Source organism: Ailuropoda melanoleuca, chromosome 2, assembly GCF_002007445.2.
Source record: "Ailuropoda melanoleuca isolate Jingjing chromosome 2, ASM200744v2, whole genome shotgun sequence".
Lineage (NCBI taxonomy): Eukaryota > Metazoa > Chordata > Mammalia > Carnivora > Ursidae > Ailuropoda > Ailuropoda melanoleuca.
In genome coordinates this window covers 80,833,226-80,857,176 of record NC_048219.1, presented here as the reverse complement: position 1 = coordinate 80,857,176, position 23,951 = coordinate 80,833,226, and the positions used below count along the sequence as shown (strand labels likewise).

The 23,951-nt window shown below is 38.6% G+C and overlaps 1 protein-coding gene across 1 annotated transcript in view; it reads left to right on the top strand.

The window, feature by feature from the left end:
* The window catches only part of TRIM33 (tripartite motif containing 33), a 130,744-nt gene that overhangs the window by 12,533 nt on the left and 94,260 nt on the right, over positions 1-23,951 (top strand). Inside the window, 1 exon segment of the mRNA XM_034641744.1 lies at positions 7-319. Within this exon segment, the coding sequence (XP_034497635.1) occupies positions 7-319 (313 nt within the window).

Here is a 23,951-nt window from a genome sequence, read left to right as displayed (position 1 = left end):
GCCTCCTCCGGCTCGGCCCCGGCTGCCTCAGCCCCTGCGGCCTCAGTGGGCCCTGGAGTTCCCGGGGGGGCGGTATCGACGCCGGCCCCAGCTCCAGCCTCGGCTCCCGCTCCGGGTCCGTCGGCGGGGCCGCCTCCTGGACCGCCAGCCTCGCTCCTGGACACCTGCGCCGTGTGTCAGCAGAGCTTGCAGAGCCGGCGTGAGGCGGAGCCCAAGCTGCTGCCCTGCCTTCACTCCTTCTGCCTGCGCTGCCTGCCCGAGCCGGAGCGCCAGCTCAGCGTGCCCATCCCGGGGGGCAGCAACGGCGACATCCAGCAAGGTGAGCGGGAGGCCCTGCCCGAAGACTGGGCCGAAGGAGATTTGCGGGGCCGAGGAGGATCTGGGGACGGAGGTGCTCGGGCCCGGGGCTGCTCAGACCGGCGCGATTCTGAGGGGTCTGAGAGGTGAAAGACACGGCCTCGGGACAGTTTCCAGAGAAGGTGGACCGCCGGAGATAAGGGGAGGGTGAAGGGAGGGGTGCCGGCGGCGAGAGGCTGGGGGAGGGGACACCGGCTGCGAGGGAGGTTTGGGTTGTGCGGATACGGGCCGGGAAGGCGTGGACTCCGGCCGGGCCCAGGTTCGGGAGCTGGTGGACTCGGACAGAGAGAGGAGAGAGGGTCTGGGAAATCGCTTTGGAGGAGTGTTGTGGGAGGAAAGGCCTGTAGCCGGAGAGGTGTTGAGGAGGGAGTAGGTAAGTGGTAAGGGCTGTGAGGACGAATTGGCTTGGAGGGAAGGACTTGACCTGTTCGAGGCTAGGGAAAAGAAGGGCTAGGGACTAAAATGAGGAGGATAAAGGGTATTGAGCAATTTAGGGCTGAGAGGAGCTGTCTGGTGGAAAGTAATTTTAGGATGACATTGGGAAGGAGGAACTCTGGAAGCGAAAATAGCTTTGAAGGGCCTGCATGTTTAGGTTGAAATATCCTAAGGTTCAGGGGTGAGGGAGAAATGAACTTTGAAGGGAATTGGGATTCAAGGGCAGCTGGGTTTCATTGTACATTAATGAGCCCCCAGTGTTCCAGACTGTGGTAGGATTGAATAAAATACTGAGTGAAGAGTTCATTCATAGTCATATAGGTGAAACAGCGTTCGGCAGTGGCGGTGGGTACTTGGTACAGTGGTTGTGACAAATCAAGAGAAGGTCAGGGGAACTTCTTTGAAAAGGAAACCCTTGAGAAGGTTTCTTGGAGGGTGAGTTGCTCACTGGATTGGGGAGTTTTCAGGGCACAGGGTACTTTACACATCCCTGGAGCTAAAGGTTAACTAGTGATTATCAAACACATTAATGTTTCTGCAGCGAAACGCACAGATATCCCACAATTGTGGTTAACTTACCACAATTCAGGGTGGGTTTTGTTGTAAATTTATGAAAAACTTTAAAATTTCAAAGCTCTTGAAATTTGGAACTGCGGTTAAGGGATTGCTGACCTGTAAAGGGTTTGGGATTCATCCTGTAAAGTGTATTTGTACAGTGTAGACTAAAAGGAGTCCCCGAAGGGCTTTTTTATCAAGGTTATAAAAGGATCACATTTGTGATCCCAAAAGATCACTTGGAGGCATATTGAAGGGTGAGGGGAGGCAGGGCTGGAGGAAGGGAATCTTGACAGTAATATAGAGAAATGAGCATTTGGAATTAATAAATGACTGATAACAGGTATTAAAGAAGGAAGCATTTTGGTATGGGGGGGAAAGGTATGGAGTTTGTGAGACACATTTGAGTTTGGATGTCTACTTTGTTATGTCCCACTTGTGATTTGGACAGATTAATTTTTCTTAGCCTTAGTTTTTTCAATTGTGAAACAAGGACAAAATTACCTACCTCATGGGGTTATTGATAGAATGAAGTGTGTAAAGTGACTAATACATGGTATTTATTAATGAAATGGCAGCTATTTAATTATTGGTAACTAATTCTAAGTAGCCATGGGAATGCAGATTGGGGGGTGTCAAGATTGGTATGGGGGAGACATGTGTCTAGGCTGAGTTCCAGGTTTCTTGTTTGGTGGGTGGCAGTGCTATATTAATGCAAATAAAATAATTCAGGAACAGAAGCAGGTGTGTGTGTGTGTATAATTTGAGTTATGGATGTTTTGGGTTTGAAGTATTATTGAGACATACAGGTAAAAGTGCTATTTTAAGAATAAGGATTTGATTGATGTTGAAGATACTAAGTGATAATGGGTGTATAGAGGGTGGATAATAGGTGTATAACTAACTGCTCATGGCCTCATGAGTATAGTAAGTCGTGTGGGATTCAGTGTTCTTGTGGGAACCTGGATTAGGTGAGAGATTTAGAGAGAACACAGGATGAAAATTGTGTTTGACTGATGGGGCTGAGGGACTTGAGGTTATGAAATTGGCTCTCTGATATTTATGCAGAGAGAGAGAGAGTAATAGTCTGTGAAGTCCCTCTTCATTCTCCATCCTTTGTTTTTGCTCTAGGAGCAATAAGTAGATGGGACCAAATATTGTCATTTTAAGGTAATGTTGGTTTCCAACCAGTAACTAAAACAAGTCTGGAAGTCACCATATTTTTAGACAGGGAATCTAGAAAATAATTTGTTAGTATTAACTCCTGTATCTTTTGCTTTGCTCTTTAAAAAAAGCAAGCATGCTGTTCTAGAAGGAACACTGGGTTTGGGGCCAAGGGACATAGTTCTGCCATCAATTGTTTTCTGTAAAGGAGGCCTGTAATGTTTCTGCGCCTCAATTTATTTCTAAAATGTGGCTAATAGTCCTTCACTTACATCTCACCAAGTCAAATGAAATAATAAATGTGAAAATACTCTTATAAACTCTGAAATGCTTTGCGAATATAAGGTATTATGGAACCCTGGTTCCTTCTCTGGTCTAGGGAGCCGTAACTGGTAACTTAAGTCAGCATGTTAAGTGGTTTTGAAACAATGACAAGTGCATTACCCTTCCTGCTAACTGGCCTCTTTTCTGTTCTCTAACACACCAGTTATTCATACTCTTTAGGTGTTCCTTCTAGATCAGTGTTTCTTCAAGTGTGGTTTCTGGACCAGCAGCATCCACATCATCTGCGATCTTGTTAGGGATGCAAATTCTTGGGCCCCACTTCAGACCTTCTGACCAGCCAGCCATCTGTTTTTAACAAGTCCTCCAGGTGATTTTGATGCACACTAAGTTTAAGTACCACTTTTCTTTAGTGAAGGGTTCCTCACTTCAGATGTTGCCTCCTTAGAAAGACCTTCTTTGACTTCCCTTTTAAAAAAATTTTTTTAAGGCTTTAATTTTAGAGTGGTTTTAGGCTTATAGCAAAATTAAGAGGAAGATATAGGGATTTCCCATTTATCCCCAACCCCTACACATGCACAGCCTCCCCCATTATGAATATTTCCCACCAGAGTAGTACGTTTGTCACAGTTGATGGACCTACATTGACCTATCATAATCAGCCAAAGTCCATAGTTTACATTAGTGCTCACTCTTAGTGTTTGTACATTTTGTGGGTTTGGACAAATGTATAATGACATGAATCTATCGTTATAATATCATACAGACTATTTTCATCACCCTAAGAATTGTGTGCCCGACTCTTCTTTTTAAAGTAGTCCTCCAGGTCACTTTCTTACTTATTATCCTTTTTTCTTCATAGCACAGCTAAAATCTAAAATGTTTTGTTTTTGTTTACTTATCTGTTTCCTAGTAGAATATCGTAGAATGAATGTTCAATAAGTATCTTTTGAATGAATAAGAATCACCTGGAGAACTTCTTGTAATGCCATTTTGGGAGTTTCAGAAACTCAGTTGATTTGGGGATGATTCTAGGAATCTCATTTTTTTAAGATTTTATTTATTCATTTTTTTTAGAGAGTGCTCATGAGAGCAGGGGGAGGGGCAGAAGGAGAGGGGGAGAGAGAATCTCAAGCAGACTCCATGCGGAGTCTGATGCCCAATGCAGGACTCTATCTCACGACCCTGAGATGAGCTGAGCTGAAATCAAGAGTCAGATGCTTAACAGACTGAGCCACCCAGGCACCCCTAGGAATCTCGTTTTTAACAAGTACCTCATGTGGCTCTGATTCTGGTACCTACTATACTTTGAGAAACATGGATTTAGATATTTTGACGAGAAAGGCTGATATATTTACTGTCGAAGTATTTGGAAAATCAGAATAGATGAAATTAATATTTGTTGAATCTCAACAGTAAGCTTTTAAAAGTGCTTTGTGATTATTTAAAAAAATTCTATTTTAGGTTGAATTCAAAAAGTTGTCAGTAGTGGGTGTGTATTAATCTGTAATGTATCAATAAAAATACAGATTTGTATTTATGCATCTGAACAAACTTTCAAATGAACTCTTGATCAAGACACCATGGTGATATGCATGAAGAACTGGATTGAGAGTAACTTGCATTGTGTTCTGCTGTTAATTGGCTGTGTAACCTTAGGTAAAGCACTCAGGAGCCTCTTCAGGTCTTCTGCGGTATGAACACTATAAGTTCCTATCCTGTAAAATTCTATGACCGTGTTGTCTTTCATGCCAACTTTTTATATCTACATAATTTTAATATTCTTATTTGTGGGACATGATGGAAGAATCAACATGGAAAAATTATTCATTTTCTGAATCTTCAACTTATTGTGAAAAGTCTGAAATGGCAACCATAAATGGGGTAAGTGGGAGGGGATATTTCTGGGTGTAGTGTGAAGAGCACCTTCTCACAGTAGTTCTGTGTTTTATCACTGAGCACAGTGAGCCACTCTCGGTGAGCCACTCTCGGGAGTCTTCTGTTTGAGCCCTTGGAAATTCTTGCCCCAGGCTAAATATATATACTATATGGCAGTTTGCTGGTTCTGTCGCTTATCTATTTGGGATTTTTTTAGGCCCTACTTTCTCTAATGACCTATTTACATAAACAAGCTTGAGTTTTTGAATGATAATACAGTCATTAGCAAGCAGTCATTAAAGATATGTCAAGGAAAACTCAAATACTTTTCTGTGGTTGGTTAAGTGCACACAATTCAAGACTCAGAGTACCTGAATTCATTTTTGAGCTCCACCATTTACTACTTTAATGTCTATGAATAAGTTACTTAACATCTGTAAGTTGAGGGTAATAATTACACTTACTTCATAGTGTTATTGTGAGGATTCAGTGAGTTAAAACATTGTAAAGTGCTTCATATAGTGCTTGGCACATGGTAAGACGCCCAAAACTATTATTTCTGTTGTTTTCCAGTTGTTCCGCATTGTCTTTATGACTGCCTCCATTCAGTAAGCAGAAAGAAGAGGAAGGAAGGTAGCTTTTCTGACATCTAGTGATGTATAGCACACCTGACAAAGTCATTTGCATTCCAATCTTTCCAGCTACTTAAAATTTACAAGTGAAAACTTGTAGACTAATGGTGTAAGACCTAAGTCTTTACAAGGTCTACTATCTGTACATCAAAAATTTTAGAAGAATTTAACTGCTTTTTATTTCCTTATCTATATTCTTAGCAGACACTAAATGAGAATACCTTAAAGTAGTGATTCTCAAAGTTGGTTCTTAGAACCTTGGAGGGATTACTCTGATATGTCTTCAGACACTGGCAAAGTTAAAACTGTTTTCATAATAATACTTATTCATGATTTGCTTATTCACTGTTTTGATGTTTATATTAGTAATGCAAAAGCAGTGATGTGTAAAACTGCTGGCACCTTAGCAGGGATTAAGATAGTGCCTCCAAACCATAGTAAAAGTCATTGTATCTTTACCACCATACACTTGGAGTAAAAACAAACACAAAAACAAAAAATCTGCTTGTTTCATTTTGTTTTTGATAAAGCATTAGGACATTATTTTATTGAATCTTGATTTTTAATAATTCTGTGTAATGAAATGGGAAATGTGCATAAAATACTTCTGCTGCAGGCTCAAGTATAAGAAGGAGAGTACTTGTACAGTTGTTTGAATTCCAGGCTGAACTAGCTTCTTTATTTTCGTGGAAAATAACTTTTACTTGGAACAATGATTGACAAACTGTGGTTTTCAGACGTGTGTTTGGCAGCCATTTTCTCAAAAATGAATGAATTGAGCCTGTCAATTCAAGGAAACAACTGACATGTTGCCAATGATAAAAATTGAGCTTTTAAATGAAAATTAGAATTTTGGAAAAAACTTGTATATGCAACCTTGAGTTTGATAGCTTCTTAATATTTGAAGACTTTTCTGATGAGATTGGTAGTGTATCATAAAGTATCAAAATTTTAAAAAGATTTTATTTATTTATTTGACAGAGCGAGTGAGCACACACACAGGAGGAACAGGAGAGGGCGAAGCAGGCTCCCTGCTGAGCAGGGAGCCTGATGTGGGGCTGGATCCCAGGACCCTGGGATCAAGACCTGAGTCAAAGGCAGATGCTTAATCCACTGAGCCACCCACGCGCCCTCAAATTTTTTTTGATAGTGTGCAATGAAATGTCAACATTTGGAAGATCTACATAGTGAACCAATAATTTCCGAATGACCAATTGACCAATGCAATGCATTATGTTACAAAATCACGCATAGGAGAAAGATTCAAAGTGTAAAACAGACCAGTAGATTTTAATATAAGGGAGTAGTAAAAATTAATATGGTTTGAAATTCCACATTGCTACTGACATTTAAGAAGTAAATACACTTTAGGGGCTCCTAGTGGCTCAGTCAATTAAGCATCCAACTCTCGGTTTTGGCTCAGGTCATGATCTCAGGGTTGTGAAATCAAGCCCCATGTCTGGCTGTGTGTGGAGCCTACTTAAGAGTCTCTCTTTCCCTCTGCCCCTCCCCACCCCTCCCCGCCCTTCTGCTTATGCAAACACACACTCTCTCTCTCTCTCTCTCTCAAAAAAAACCACAAACTTTATTTATATACACACACACACACACACGTATTACACACACATATTACACACACATATACATACTTACACATATACATATATTTATAACACACACACACACATATATACACATTTAAAAAATTGTAAGTAGTCTCCATGCCCAACATGACCTCAGGCTCAAGACACTGAGATTAAGAATCGCATTCTCTGGGCGCCTCTGTGGCTCAGTTGGTTAAGCGTCTGCCTTTGGCTCAGTTCATGATCTCAGGGTCCTGGGATCAAGCCCTCCATCAGGCTCCATGCTCCGTGGGGGCCTGCTTCTCTCTATCCCTCTGCCTGCTGCTCCCCCTGCGTGCTCTCTCTCTCCCTGTCAAATAAATAAATAAAATCTTAAAAAAAAAAAAAGAAGAATCGCATGCTTTGCCAACTGAGCTAGCCAGGTGCCCCGATTCTTTATATTTTTGTATTATAATCAAAGAATATCCGCACTGTTGTTTGAAAGGCTATTAAAATAGTACTCCGTTTTTTAAAATACATAGCTGTTCTCTCATATTCTTCAACAAAACAATCTGTCACAACAGATTAAATGCAAAAGCATATATAATCAGTGATCTGAATGTATTAATTAAACCAGACATTGAAGAGATTTAAAAAATGTAAAAACAATGCCACCCTTAACTAAAAGCTTTTTGTTTTGGAAAATATAGTTATTTCTCATAAAAATGTTGTTTAAACATGCAGTGATTTTATTTTTATTTTTATTTTTTTTATTTTTTTATTTTTTAAAGATTTTTTAAAATTTCTTTATTTGACAGAGATAGAGACAGCCAGCGAGAGAGGGGACACAAGCAGGGGGAGTGGGAAAGGAAGAAGCAGGCTCATAGAGGAAGAGCCTGATGTGGGGCTCGATCCCATAACGCCGGGATCACGCCCTGAGCCGAAGGCAGACGCTTAACCGCTGTGCCACCCAGGCGCCCCATATTTTTAAATGAACTAATAGACCATTTAATTTTAATAAAAGAAAGTGAATTATCAACTATTACAATATTAATATCTTAAAATTCTCAATTTTATTTATTTATTTATTTATTAAAAAGATTTTATTTATTTATTTGACAGAGATAGAGACAGCCAGCGAGAGAGGGACACAAGCAGGGGGAGTGGGAGAGGAAGAAGCAGGCTCCCAGTGGAGGTGCCTGATGTGGGGCTCGATCCCATAACGCCAGGATCACGCCCTGAGCCAAAGGCAGACGCCCAACGACTGCGCCACCCAGGCGCCCCTCAATTTTTATTTCTAATATTGTACATATTGATGGATAAAACCCATCTGAACAAAAGCTCTATGAGGTTCTCAGTAATTTAATAGTGTAAGGTGGATCCTGAGACCAAAAAAAGACAATAAGAAAATGATAATGTAGTTTTTGGGAAGAATGTCAGATCTTAGAGTAGTGGAAGGTGGCAAATTCATATGTTTATACTGAAAAAAATATGAAGTTGAATAAATAGCTCACTGTAAGTCTGCTGATTTTATTTTTTCATATTCATGACTGGTTGTCTGAGATCTATCGCTTTACTTTCCTAAGGCCAGGTTCAGAGTTTGGGCCCATAGTGTTGGATACATTAACCCATGTCTCTTCTGTGGCCACAAACTGAACCTCTGTCCCTAGCCAGCTTCTAGAATAGACATTGGTTCCAAAGGGAAGTGGAGAAAAAAACCCCATAGATTGAATGAACATTAAATGTATCATTTTTAGAAGAATATTTAAAGCCTGTGCCTTAGTCATAGGTAAATAGCAGGAATTATGTGGTACTAATGAATATTAACTTTTTGAATGCTTATTATATGCAATTTATGTTGCTGCTTTTATGAATTATTTTTGTGCCTTCTGTTTTTCTTTAGCTTGCTCACATTTAAAAACATTTTGATTTACAAGGATTTTGATAAGTTCTGCATATTGATCCTTTGTTGGTTATGTAAGTTGAAGATTTTTTTCTAAACCTATTAGGGCTTGGTGTGGTAGCCAGCCTCCAAGATGGCCCCAGTATTCCTCTCTCCTGGCTCTACCTACAGTGACTTGGAACTGGTCTGGGTGACCAAGAGAATACAGGAGAATTGAAAGTGACTTCTGAAGCTAGGTTATTAAAGGCACATAGCTTTTTCCTTACTCTTTGGACCCCTTGTTCTAGATGAAAACAATTGCCACTGTAGCAGTCCCATAAAGAGGCCCAAGTGGAGAGGAACGGAGGCCTTCTGCCAACATCCAGCACCAACTCGCCAGTCATGTGAGTGAGCTACTTTGGAGGTGGATTCTCTAGCATGGTCAGGTTTTCAGATGACTGCAGTTTTGGCTCACATATTACTGCAGCCTTTTTAGAGGCACTCAGCCAGAACTACTTGCCAAGTCACTCCCATATTCCTGACTCAAAGAAACTGCGAGATTGTTTTAAGCCACTAAGTTTGAGGGTAATTTGTTATGCAGCAATAAATAACTAATACACTTGACTTTTTTTTCCTCTATTTTTTCCCTTTTACTATGGCTTTATAATAAGCAATAAACTTTGTTATTCATTTAGGTGATTTCACTCTCTTCCACATACACCTTGTTCATCTTCAAGATGATCTTTACTGATGTTGATGTTTTGCTCTCACACGTTTAAAAAAATTATTTATTTTTAGAGAGAGAGACACAGAGCAAGCAGGGAAGGGCAGAGGAGGAGGGAGGGGGAGTAGGAATCTGAAACAGACTCTGCTGAACGCAGAGCCCGACGTGGGGCTGGATCTTGTGACTGCAAGATCATGACCTGAGCCGAATCCAAGAGTGGGATGACTGAGCCATCCAAGTGCCCTGCTCTTACACATTTTAGAATCATGTGAAAGTTCATTTAAAAAATTTGTTAGCATTTTTGGGATGCCTGGGTGGCTCAGTCGGTTAAGCATCTGCCTTTGGCTCAGGTCATGATCCCTGGGTTCTGGAATCGAGTTCCGCATCAGGCTCCCTGCAGGGAGCCTGCTTCTCCCTCTGCCTGCCATTCCCCCTGCTTGTGCACGCGCTCTCTCTCTCTCTCTCACTCTCTCTGACAAATAAATAAATAAAAACTTAAAAAAAAACTTGTCAGGATTTTGGTTGAAATTCCTTTGGATATACAGATCTTGATCTGTGATGGGATTACATCTTGTTTAACCCATTGTAAATTGAATATATCCTAAGTTGAAAATGTATTAGTACACCTAACTTACTGTACGTTACAGCTTAGCCTAGTCTACCTTAAATGTGCTCACAACACTTCCGTTAGTCTTTAGTTGGGCAAAATCATCTAACGCAAAACCTAGTTTATAGTAAAGTGTTGAATAGATCCTGTAATTTATTGAATGCTGTGCCGAAAGTGAAAAATCAGAATGGTTATATGGGTAGAGAATGATTTTTTAAAAAATATTTTATTAGAGAGAGAGCCCAAGCAGGAGGAGTGGCAGGCAGAGGGAGAGGGAGAAGCAGGCTCCAGGCTGAGCTGAGAGCCTGACTGGGGGGCTCAATCCCAGGACCCTGGGATCATGACCTGAGCCAAAGGCAGATGCTTAACCAAATGAGCCACCCAGGTGCCCTGGGTGTAGAATGATTTTAAGTGTATTGGTTGGTTACTCTCATAATCATGTGGCTAATGGGAAGTTGTGGCTCGCTGCTGCCCCCAGCGTCATGAGAATAGGTACTGCTTATCAACCGCCTGGGAAAAGATCAAAATTCAGAATTCAAAGTATGGCATTTCCTGAATGTGTATCACTTTCACACCATTGAATGTTGAAAAATAGTAAGTTGAACCATTGTAAGTCAGGGACCATCTGTAGGTTAGTTAGGGAGAAAATGCTATCTTTATAATATGGTGTCTGCCCATTCATAAACATTGTATGCCTTTTCATTAGCTATAATCTTCTGTATTTTGGAATATTATATAGTTTTTTTTTTTTCCTGGAGGGGTTTCTCTCATCTTCTCTGAGTTATTCCTGTATACTTTATATAATTTTACTGTAAATGGTTTCCCTTAAATTACATTTAATTGTGTTTGCTTTGTTGTTTTTTTCATTTTACTTTTTATTTTTAAAATACCAAAAATATTCTGATTTCATATTTATATTTGATAATTCCATTATGTGAAGTTCTTGTGGTCTTATTTTACTACTACTTGCTTCTTCCTACTCTTGTTATAGTAGGTGTTGTCTACCAGTATTTTATAGTTTGGGATTGTGAGCGTGTTCACCAGGGCTTTATGTATGAAACTTGCCAGACTTGGTTTGTGGGAACCAGCCTCCAAAGAGTATTTTGCCTTTGCTACTGTGAGGTGCCACCAATGCAAAATCACTGAAGTTAATTTTTAGTTTGGCATTTCTTAGAACTGCCAGATGTTGATTTAGGGTGTACTTTATAGACTTACCTGTATTTGGAAATTCTCAGGAGAAAATTTTCCTTACTTTGAACCCAGGCAGTGACAGACAATTTTATTTCTAGGTTATCGGTCAGATTTATTTTATTTTATTTTACTTTATTTTATTTCATTTAATTTTTTAAAGATTTTATTTATTTATTTATGAGAGAGCGAGAGTGAGGGTGGGCACAAGCAGGGGGAGCAGCAGGCAGAGGGAGAGGGAGACGCAGACCTCCCCACTGAGCAGGGAGCCCAGTGCGGGACTCAATCCCAGGACTCTGGGATCATGACCTGAGCCGAAGGCAGATGCTTAACCGTTGAGCCTCCCAGGCACCCCAGTGTTCTCTTTATTTTATTCTTCTACTTAAATGGTAGCTTTATTGGATATGGAATTTTAGGTTAAAAACTTTTTTCTTAGAACTTTTAAGATACCTCTTTTCCAGTGTCTTAAAGAAATCAGTGTTACTGATACTGGTCTGATTTTGCTTCTTTGTATGACCCCAGTTGGGTTTTGTTTGTTTTATTTACCTCTTCCTGGAACTTTTTAAGATTTAAACAGAAATTTTTTATTTTTAAGTAATCTCTATACCCAATATGGGGCCTGAACTCATGACCCCTAGATGAAGAGTTACATGCTCCATCAACGGCACCCCTCTAGAACCTTTTTAATATCCTTGTCCTTGTTCTTAAATATAGTGGTGTGCCTCTGTTGATTTTTCCCCCTCTTTCATTGTTTTTTAAAAGTTTACTGTGCCTTTTCTATTAGTTTTGTAATCTTTATAGTAACAAAATTTTAAACTTTAAATTTTTTTTTATAAGGATCCCTCCTTTTCCTTTCCCTCTACCCTTTCTGGAACTGTTACTGTTTGGATGTTAGCCCCTGAGGAGTCACACTCTCTCCTATCTTCTTCCTTTTTTTTTTTTTTTTTTAAATTAAAGATTTTGTTTACTTATTTGTCAGAAAGAGAGAGAGGCAGGCAGAAGGAGAAGCAGGCTCCCTGCTGAGCAAGGAGCCCGATGCAGGACTCAGTCCCAGGATACTGGGACCGTGAGCTGAGCTGAAGGCAGACACCCAACCGACTGAGCCACCCAGATGCTTCTCCTATCTTTTTCCTTAGGTTTTCTTTTCTCTCTGTTTTCTTCTTCAACTGATGTTCTGAAAGACTTCCTTGACTTTATTTTCTAACTTTTCCTTGATATTTTGATCTTTTTGTCTTGGATGCTTCTTCAAACAGTAAATAATCCTTGGTTCTCTTCCTGCTTGAGTGAAGCACTACAATTCTGATTGAGGTTTCTGTGCTTGTTAATTTTTGGACTTCACTTTAGACCAAGGGTTGGCAAACTATGGCTGATGGGCCAAATCTAGCCTGCTGCCTGGTTTTATATGACTGATGAGCTAAGAATGATTTTTACATTTTTAAATGGCTGAAAAAAAATCAAGAGAATGTTTTGTGATATGTGAAAGTTCTATGAAGTTTGAATTTGTGTTTATAAATAAAATTTTTGTAACATAGCTATGTCCATTTGTTTATGTATTTGCTGACTGCCTTCATGCTACAGTGGCAAATTACTAGTTGTGACAAAGACTTTGTGGACTCATTGCTTTGTGCTTCTGTTTGGTGCACTACAAATTGTAGTGATGCAGTTACAACTTGTTAGGCACATGTGTGGCTGTCTCATGACATTTACAAAAAAAACCTTTCATTACCAGCGCGTACGTATCATTTCAAATGAGAAAAGTGGATTTCAAATGTCACACTTCGAAGACACAGTAGAGTGTGGGTTATTTCGTTTCCAATTAGATGGCAAAGTGCTTATTATACATTTTTACTGTAGCTCAACTAAAAGAGTACATATGTGGACAAAAGCAGACTAAGTACTTGCTTGCCATGACATTCCCAACTCACAGGAAAGCAATGGATGGGGAAAGGAGAAAATTTAAAATGGAATATTTTATCATGGCAGAATTTCTTAAAAATAAAAATATGAAACTAGGGTAGGTTTGTGAGTATTTATTGGTTAGCCAGGCAAGGAAACCCCTTTACTTAGGGCAAGTTAATTAAATCCTCCCAGTTAGGCAAAATGCTAACTTCCAGAAAGAATTTTGTTAATTCTTTAGACTTGTATTTCAAAAAACTTTACTCAGGTTTCTTTACTGTTTACTAAATAATGCTAAGTTTATTAAATTTCCTTATTTTTATTATATTTTGAATTTTGTGAATAAAAATTGTGGAAATTTACTTTCTTTTGTTACATATGTATGCACTTAGTATCCCTGATACTGTTCTCTTTGCCTGCAAAACTGAACATTTTTACTATGCCTTCTGATTTCACGTTCCACATTTGAATTTGGGAAGTATTAGGCATTGAGTTTGAAGGAGCGTGGTATGTACAGCTTGACCTGGTGTCTACGATGGATTTGGAAGAATGAGAATTTCCAGCTTTCTTCTTCTAACATCACAAATAACTGCCAGAATAAGAATTTTGGACCAGTCTGCAGTCTGACCTATTATCCCATTTGGGTTTATTGATAGAATGCTAATATCCAAATATATGCAGATTTCTTTTCCAGTCATGGAGGGATGACTTAAAAGCTAATCTTCACATAAATACTTATGCAAAAAACTAATGTCACTCAGGTCATCTCTACCAGGCTTCCATTGGAAATAGAGCAGACATGAGGGTAGGGAACTTAGAATCATTTCACCCTGTTACTATGTTTATGAGCCCAGAGTGAGTCTGAAGAGTTGGCAGTAATGATTAGAAGAGAGCATTTTAGCTGTCCTCTTCAGATATGAAATTCTGTTTTCTGTTAAGCATCACCTTGTGTTGTGAGGTATATAAAACAGATACATGAAATGAACCTTGATGGCAGGAGAGAATTATGTATGAACAAGTTTATTTGAATCTGACTAGACTTCATGTTCCTTATCTATAAAATAATGTCACTTTCAAGTTAAAACTTTTTGTTAGGGTCGCTTCGGTGGCTTGGTTCAGCATCCTACTCTTGATTTTGTCTCAGGTCATGATCTCTCAGGTCATGGTCTCAGGGTTGTGAGTTTGAGCCCAGAATTGGGCTTCTAGCTCCATGTGGAGTCTGCTTGTCCCTCTCCCTCTGCTCCTCCCCTTGGTTGCATTTGCGTACTCTCCCCCCTCCCTCAAATAAAATCTTAAAAAAAACAACAACAACAAAACTTCTTCATGTTGTCTTATTTGCTTATAAAAGTCCTCAGGTAATATTCTCAAAAAAATTTGTTTTAAACAAATGAGGCTACTGAGGCAGAGATGTAAGATTATACATAAATGTGGCTGTCCCACGTGGAGATAGTAGCACAGCCTCAGATAGATAACTTTGGGGGCCAGGCAGATAACTAGTGTAAGACATGGAGTATCAAAGCATGCCAGCCTAAAAACAATAAAATTTGAATTTAAAACAAATTTATCGTGGCCAAGTAATACCAGATAGGCTGCCAGTCTTCTACTTTTGTCCTAACTTAGAATCTGCTTAGTCACTTTTATTTATGTTGTAATTTTTTAATATGAGTTAAGTAAGCATCATTTGAATGATCAACATTGTTTTTACTATCTAGTTAGACAAGAGACAAATGGAAGAGAATTTTCAAATTCTGAGTTGTGTAGTCAGATTTGGTAAGTTGATTGAAGTGCTGAATAAATTGTAATTAGCAAGTTCACCAAAGCCTATTTAACCTATGACATAGGTACCTTCAGAATTTTACTAATTTTGTACCAAACTAGATTATAATATACTTCTAAAATTTACCTACTGGTTCTTCCCACCCCCCCAAAACACTCAAGGTTTTACATGTTGAAGATGGAGTTATGAGATGGATTTCTGATGTGTCATAGCGTGTTACACATGAGCTCTTCACCGATCTATTGTCAGGTTTTGAACAGTGTGTGAAGTTTATTTTTGTTACATTTGCACAATTGATGCATGTTAGATGTACTGTTAATTCCAGTGGATCATTTAATGTGGCGTGAAACTTGGTGCAGCATGCTTAGATTGCTTGTCCTTGCAGGAGCTTGGGATAAAGTCAATTTGATGCCAAAGAAAATTCTCTGAAGATTTTGTCTTTTCAGTAGAGAGCATAGTCAAGGTAGTAAACAGATTTACTTACACAGCGTAGTTCTGTGATGGGAGACTAATATATTTTTAACAGTATATGTAATTTTTAAAGTAAATGTTCTTTTGAAATACTCATAAACTAAAGTATAAAACTCAATATAATTCAGTAAATGAATACACATAGAATAAGCACACTTGTGTAAATCCAGCAGCCAGAATGAGAAGTAGTACATTGCTAGCACCTTATAAACCCTCTATTCCCTTCCAGTCACTACCTATGATCTTGCATTCCCTTTTTTTTTTTTTTTTAAAGATTTTGTTTTTAAGTAATCTCCACCTCCAAGGTCGGTGTTGAACTCACAACCATGAGATCAAGAGTCACATGCTGTACTGACTGAGCCAGCTGAGAGACCCTGATCCTACCTTCTAAAACCAGATTAATTTTGCCTATTTTTAAACTTTATTTAAGTGGAACTAAGCAGTATGTATCAGTTTGTGACTGAATGTGTTTGCTCAACACATTATTTGTGTTGCTTGTCAGTGTACTTTATTCATTGTCTTCACGGCATTCATGATATGAATATACTAAAATTTATTTGCCCATTCAAATGTTGATGGACATTTGAGTTGTTTATAGTTTCTTTTAAATTGAAGTATAGATACAATATGTTATAGTTTTTTACTATTTTTTAAAAGATTTTAATTCTTTGAGAGAGAGCATGAGTGGTGGGGAGGGGGCAGGTGGGGGGGCAGAAGGAGGAGCAGACTCCCTGCTGAGCAGGGAGCCTGATGTGGGGCTTGATCCCAGGACCTCAGGATCATGACCTAAGCTGAAGGCAGACACTTAACTGACTGAGCCACCCAGGTGCCCCTAGTTTTTAACTACTATGAATGGGTTCATGAAGCTCTACTTTAACATCTCTCTTAAAAAGATTTTTTTTTAAGATTTTATTTATTTGAGAAGTGTGTGCACAGGGGTGGGGAGGAGCAGAGGGAGAGGTGAGGGAAAGAATCTTAGCAGACTCTGCACTAAGTGCTGAGCCCGAGGTGGTGCTCAATCCCACAACCCTGAGATCATGACCTGAGCCGAAACCGAGTCTGATGCTTAACCAAGTCACACAGGCACCCCTTTAACATATCTCTTGAACATATGCGTATATTTCTCTTGGTTATGTATGTTAGAGTGGACATGCCAAGTCATAGGTTGCACATAAGTTCAGCTTTACTAGATATTGTCAAATAGTTTTCTGAAGTGATTTATCAATTTACACTTCTACCAGCAGTTTTTGAGATTTTCATTGCTATATACCCTTACTAATAATTCCTGGTATTGCCTGTCTTTGACATTTTAGCCATTCTTATGGGTGTGTAGTGGTATTAACATTGTAGTTTAATTTGCATTTCCCTCATAATCCGTAAAATTGAGCGTCTTTTTGTATGTTTATTGGCCTTTTGCTATCTTTTATTATGATGTGCCTGTTCAGGTTGTACCTGTGTTTTTGTCCTGTGGGTTATCTGCCTTTTCCCCAATGCTTTTGTAGAATTCTTTATATATTCTAAGCATGAGTCCTTTGTCAGATATACATCCTATTCTGTGGCTTGCCAAATAATTGTATTTTTAGGGGCGCCTGGGTGGCTCAGTCGTTGGACATCTGCCTTCGGCTCAGGGCGTGATCCCGGTGTTGTGGGATCGAGCCCCACATTAGGCTCCTCTGCTGGGAGCCTGNCCTCAAATAAAATCTTAAAAAAAACAACAACAACAAAACTTCTTCATGTTGTCTTATTTGCTTATAAAAGTCCTCAGGTAATATTCTCAAAAAAATTTGTTTTAAACAAATGAGGCTACTGAGGCAGAGATGTAAGATTATACATAAATGTGGCTGTCCCACGTGGAGATAGTAGCACAGCCTCAGATAGATAACTTTGGGGGCCAGGCAGATAACTAGTGTAAGACATGGAGTATCAAAGCATGCCAGCCTAAAAACAATAAAATTTGAATTTAAAACAAATTTATCGTGGCCAAGTAATACCAGATAGGCTGCCAGTCTTCTACTTTTGTCCTAACTTAGAATCTGCTTAGTCACTTTTATTTATGTTGTAATTTTTTAATATGAGTTAAGTAAGCATCATTTGAATGATCAACATTGTTTTTACTATCTAGTTAGACAAGAGACAAATGGAAGAGAATTTTCAAATTCTGAGTTGTGTAGTCAGATTTGGTAAGTTGATTGAAGTGCTGAATAAATTGTAATTAGCAAGTTCACCAAAGCCTATTTAACCTATGACATAGGTACCTTCAGAATTTTACTAATTTTGTACCAAACTAGATTATAATATACTTCTAAAATTTACCTACTGGTTCTTCCCACCCCCCCAAAACACTCAAGGTTTTACATGTTGAAGATGGAGTTATGAGATGGATTTCTGATGTGTCATAGCGTGTTACACATGAGCTCTTCACCGATCTATTGTCAGGTTTTGAACAGTGTGTGAAGTTTATTTTTGTTACATTTGCACAATTGATGCATGTTAGATGTACTGTTAATTCCAGTGGATCATTTAATGTGGCGTGAAACTTGGTGCAGCATGCTTAGATTGCTTGTCCTTGCAGGAGCTTGGGATAAAGTCAATTTGATGCCAAAGAAAATTCTCTGAAGATTTTGTCTTTTCAGTAGAGAGCATAGTCAAGGTAGTAAACAGATTTACTTACACAGCGTAGTTCTGTGATGGGAGACTAATACATTTTTAACAGTATATGTAATTTTTAAAGTAAATGTTCTTTTGAAATACTCATAAACTAAAGTATAAAACTCAATATAATTCAGTAAATGAATACACATAGAATAAGCACACTTGTGTAAATCCAGCAGCCAGAATGAGAAGTAGTACATTGCTAGCACCTTATAAACCCTCTATTCCCTTCCAGTCACTACCTATGATCTTGCATTCCCTTTTTTTTTTTTTTTAAAGATTTTGTTTTTAAGTAATCTCCACCTCCAAGGTCGGTGTTGAACTCACAACCATGAGATCAAGAGTCACATGCTGTACTGACTGAGCCAGCTGAGAGACCCTGATCCTACCTTCTAAAACCAGATTAATTTTGCCTATTTTTAAACTTTATTTAAGTGGAACTAAGCAGTATGTATCAGTTTGTGACTGAATGTGTTTGCTCAACACATTATTTGTGTTGCTTGTCAGTGTACTTTATTCATTGTCTTCACGGCATTCATGATATGAATATACTAAAATTTATTTGCCCATTCAAATGTTGATGGACATTTGAGTTGTTTATAGTTTCTTTTAAATTGAAGTATAGATACAATATGTTATAGTTTTTTACTATTTTTTAAAAGATTTTAATTCTTTGAGAGAGAGCATGAGTGGTGGGGAGGGGGCAGGTGGGGGGGCAGAAGGAGGAGCAGACTCCCTGCTGAGCAGGGAGCCTGATGTGGGGCTTGATCCCAGGACCTCAGGATCATGACCTAAGCTGAAGGCAGACACTTAACTGACTGAGCCACCCAGGTGCCCCTAGTTTTTAACTACTATGAATGGGTTCATGAAGCTCTACTTTAACATCTCTCTTAAAAAGATTTTTTTTTAAGATTTTATTTATTTGAGAAGTGTGTGCACAGGGGTGGGGAGGAGCAGAGGGAGAGGTGAGGGAAAGAATCTTAGCAGACTCTGCACTAAGTGCTGAGCCCGAGGTGGTGCTCAATCCCACAACCCTGAGATCATGACCTGAGCCGAAACCGAGTCTGATGCTTAACCAAGTCACACAGGCACCCCTTTAACATATCTCTTGAACATATGCGTATATTTCTCTTGGTTATGTATGTTAGAGTGGACATGCCAAGTCATAGGTTGCACATAAGTTCAGCTTTACTAGATATTGTCAAATAGTTTTCTGAAGTGATTTATCAATTTACACTTCTACCAGCAGTTTTTGAGATTTTCATTGCTATATACCCTTACTAATAATTCCTGGTATTGCCTGTCTTTGACATTTTAGCCATTCTTATGGGTGTGTAGTGGTATTAACATTGTAGTTTAATTTGCATTTCCCTCATAATCCGTAAAATTGAGCGTCTTTTTGTATGTTTATTGGCCTTTTGCTATCTTTTATTATGATGTGCCTGTTCAGGTTGTACCTGTGTTTTTGTCCTGTGGGTTATCTGCCTTTTCCCCAATGCTTTTGTAGAATTCTTTATATATTCTAAGCATGAGTCCTTTGTCAGATATACATCCTATTCTGTGGCTTGCCAAATAATTGTATTTTTAGGGGCGCCTGGGTGGCTCAGTCGTTGGACATCTGCCTTCGGCTCAGGGCGTGATCCCGGTGTTGTGGGATCGAGCCCCACATTAGGCTCCTCTGCTGGGAGCCTGCTTCTTCCTCTCCCACTCCCCCTGCTTGTGTTCCCTCTCTCGCTGGCTCTCTGTCAAATAAATAAATAAAATCTTTAAAAAAAATTGTATTTTTAAAACTGGAATTTAATTTGGTTTTTGAATAAGTAGTACTTTCACAAGGCTCACAAGTTAAAGTATACAAAATTAAATAGTGAAAAGTCTCCCTCCCACTCTTCTCTTTCAGTTCCTATCTCCTCCAGCATATAACATGTGTTAATAGTTTATTTTTTTCTTCCAGTATATCCAAATGATTTTTAAAAAAGATTTTATTTATCTATTTGACAGAGAAAGCAAGAGAGTACAAGAAGGGGGGAGCAGCAGAGGGAGAGGGAGAAGCAGGCTCCCTGCTGAGCAAGGAGCCTGAAGCAGGACTCCATCCCAGGACCGTGGGATCATGACCTGAGCAGAAGGCAGATGCTTAACTGACTGAGCCACCCAGGCACCCCTACTCAAATGATTTTTGACAAGTTTGCCAGATCCATTCAGTGGAGAAAAGGAGTTTTTTTAATAAATGGTGTTGGGACAGTGGGTTTTCCACATGCAAAAGAATGAAGTTTGACTCCTCCCTCACACCATATAAAAAAATTAACTCCAAATGAATCAAAAACTTAAATATAAAAGCTAAACCCATAAAACTCTTAAAGGAAAACATAGGAGTAAATCTTCATGACTTTGGATTTGGCAGGTTTTTAGATATGCTACTAAAAGCATGAGCAACAAAAAAATTTGATCAGTTGTACTTCATCAGAATTAAAATTTTGTACATCAGAGGACATTTTCAAGAAGGTGAAAAAATAATCTATAAATGGGAGAAAGTATTTGTTGGTCATATATCAGAAAAGAGTATAATACCTAGAATCTACAAAGAATGCTTACAACCTAATAATAAAGACAAAGACTCCAATTGAATAATGACCCAAAGATCCTAACAGAGAGTTCTCCAGAGAAGCTATACATGTGGCCAATAAGCAAATGAAAAGATGCTCAAGATCATTGCTCATTAGAGATGTAAATCAAAACCACCAAATACCACTTTACATCTACAATAATGGCTCTAATAATTGAGGAAGTATTGGCAAGGGTTTGGAGAAATTTGAACCCTTGTACATTGCTGGTGTGAATGTAAAATGGTGCTGCCACTTTGGAAAACATTTTGGTGGTGATAGTTGCACAGCATTGTGAATGTAATCAATGCTATAGAACTGGATACATGAAAATGGTTAAAATGGCAAATTCTCTATATATTTTACCGCAACTGAGGTAGAACAAGGTGATGCTCTGGCCTTTCAGCTCTCATATTGGAAACCAGTATTCTTCTTGTGGTCTATTTTGTGCTGTTTTTCTCATTTTAGTGCTTTTTTTTTAGTGATTTCACTGTTTAAAATGACCCCCAAGTATAAAGCTGAAATACTTTGGTGTGCCTGTGTTCCACAGGAAGTCTATGGGTACTTTATGGAGAAAATACATCTTAGATATAAGCCTTCTGTATTGTGATTGGAGTTTTACTGCTGTTAGCTGAATTCAGTGTTAATGAACCAAGGATATATATATGTGTTTAAACAGAAGTACACGTAAAACAAGCTTGTATATTAATTGGTTGATAAAAATCTTGTGATCAGAGGCTTGCAGGAATCTCACCCTATATGTCCCCTAGTGATGATTCAGTCTTCAGTAATTCATCTTTTTTTTGCAACGTTATGGAGCATAAGTACTATGAATAATGAGACCTGACCCTCTGTAAGTATGAATAAAAATAATTATTTTGTGTAAATGGTAACATTTAATTTTTTCATTTAAAAACGTATCTTAGAGATAATGTTTTGTTTTTTGTTCTGAAATCTGTTTGATCTGATACTAATATAGCCGCTCTTTAAAAATATATAAAGGCTTTATTGAGATAATAATTCACAAAGCGTATAATTCACACATTGGAAGTATACAGTTCAGCTGTATTTAGTATAGTCCCAGAGTTGTGCAACCACAGTCAATTTTAGAGCATTTTTATTACCCCCTTAAGAAACCCTGTACCCATTAGTGGTCATTCCCTATTTACCCACAGTACTGTCCCCCAGGCAACCACTGATCTACTTTCTGTCTCTACAGATTTGCCTATTCTGGACGTTTTATATAAATGGGATCATGGAATGAATATGTGGTCTTTTGTGGCTGGCAAAAGTTTTTTCAATTAGGACAAAGTTTTCAGAGTTCATACATAGCTCCAGTGTGTCAGTACATTCTTTTTAGGCTTGAATAATATTCCACTTTATGCCTATACCACATTTTATTTACCTGTTCATCAGTTGATGGATATTTGAATTTTTTCTCTTTTTTGACTTTTATGACTAATGCTGTTACGAACATTTTTTTTAACAAGTTTTTGCATGAACATATGTTTTCATCTTTTGTGTGTGTGTGTATATATATATATATCTAGGAGTGGAATTTCTGGGTTGTATAGTAACTACATTTCATTTTTTGAGGAACTGCCAAACTTTCCAGCATGGCTGTACCATTTTACATTCCCATCAGCAAAGCCTATGAGGGTTTCAGTTTTTCCATAATCTTGCCAACAGTTATTATGTCTTTTTTTTTTTTGAAGATTTTATTTATTTATTCGACAGAGATAGAGACAGCCAGCGAGAGAGGGAACACAAGCAGGGGGAGTGGGAGAGGAAGAAGCAGGCTCATAGCGGAGGAGCCTGATGTGGGGCTCCATCCCATAATGCCGGGGTCATGCCCTGAGCCGAAGGCAGACGCTTAACCGCTGTGCCACGCGGGCGCCCCTATGTCTTATTTTTTAATTTGAGTATAGTTGGCATACAATGTTACATTAGTTTGCAGTTGTATAACCTAGTGATTCAACAAGTTTTTAGCTTATGCTGTGCTTACCATAAGTGTAGTAGCTACCTACCATTTGTCACCATACAGTGCTATTACAATACTATTGACTGTTACCTGTGCTGTATCTTTTATTCCCGTGATTTATTCATGCCATAATGTCACTTATTCCTGTGACTTACTCATTCCATAACAGGGAGGTCTGTATCTTTTGCTTCCCTTCACCCATTTTTCCCATTCCCCCATCTTCCTCCCCTCTAGTAACTCTCACTTTGTTCTGTGTATTTATAGGTACGATTTTGCTTTTTTGTTTATTCGTTTTTTAGATTACATAGTAAGTAATCACATGGCATTGGTCTTTCTCTGTTTGACTTATTTCAGTTAGCATAATGCCCTTTAGGTCCATTCATGTTGTTGTAAATGGCAAGATCTTATCCCTTTTTTTTACGGGTGAGTAATACTCCTGTGCGTGTGTGTATGTCACATCTTCTTTATCCATTCATCTATCAGCAGACATTTGGGTTGCTTTTATGTTTTAGCTATTGTAAATAATACTGCAATAAATGTAGGGATGCATCTATCTTTTCCAAATTAGTGTTTTTGTTTTCTTTGGGTAAATACCTAGTGGTGGAATCATTGGATCAAATGGTATATCATTTTTTCTGATTTTTTGAGGAACCTCCATACTGTTTTCCATGGTGGCTGTACCATTATTAGTTGTTTTTTTTTTTAAAGATTTTATTTATTTGAGAGAGAGAGAAAGAGAGCGAGCGAGCTCATGAGCAGGGGCAGAGGGAGAAGGAGAAGCAGACTCCCTGCGGAGCAGAGAGCCTGACACAGAGCTTGATCCCAGGACCCTGAAATTGTGACCTGAGTGGAAGGCAGATCCTTAACTGACTGATCTACCCAGGGGCCCATGGCTGTACCAATTATTATGTCTTTTTAAATTAGAGCCATTCTGGCAGGTTGAAGGTCGTATTCGCAGTTTTCCTGATGGCTAATGATGTTTAATATCTTCTCGTGCTTATTGTATTTGTAGGCTTTCTTTGAAAAATATTTGAAGAAATGATCTTTGCTCATTATTTACTTTACTTGAAATTATTGTCATTTTTTGTATGTTCTGGATAGTAGACGTTTATTTCTGATTTGCATGTATCTTCTATTTGTAGGTTGTCTTTCAGTTTTTTGGTGGTATTGTTTGCCACACAAACTTTTTGAACATGTTGCTATTTTTTATTTTTATTTTTATTTATTTATTTTTTTAAATATTTTATTTATTTATTCGATAGAGATAGAGACAGCCAGCGAGAGAGGGAACACAAGCAGGGGGAGTGGGAG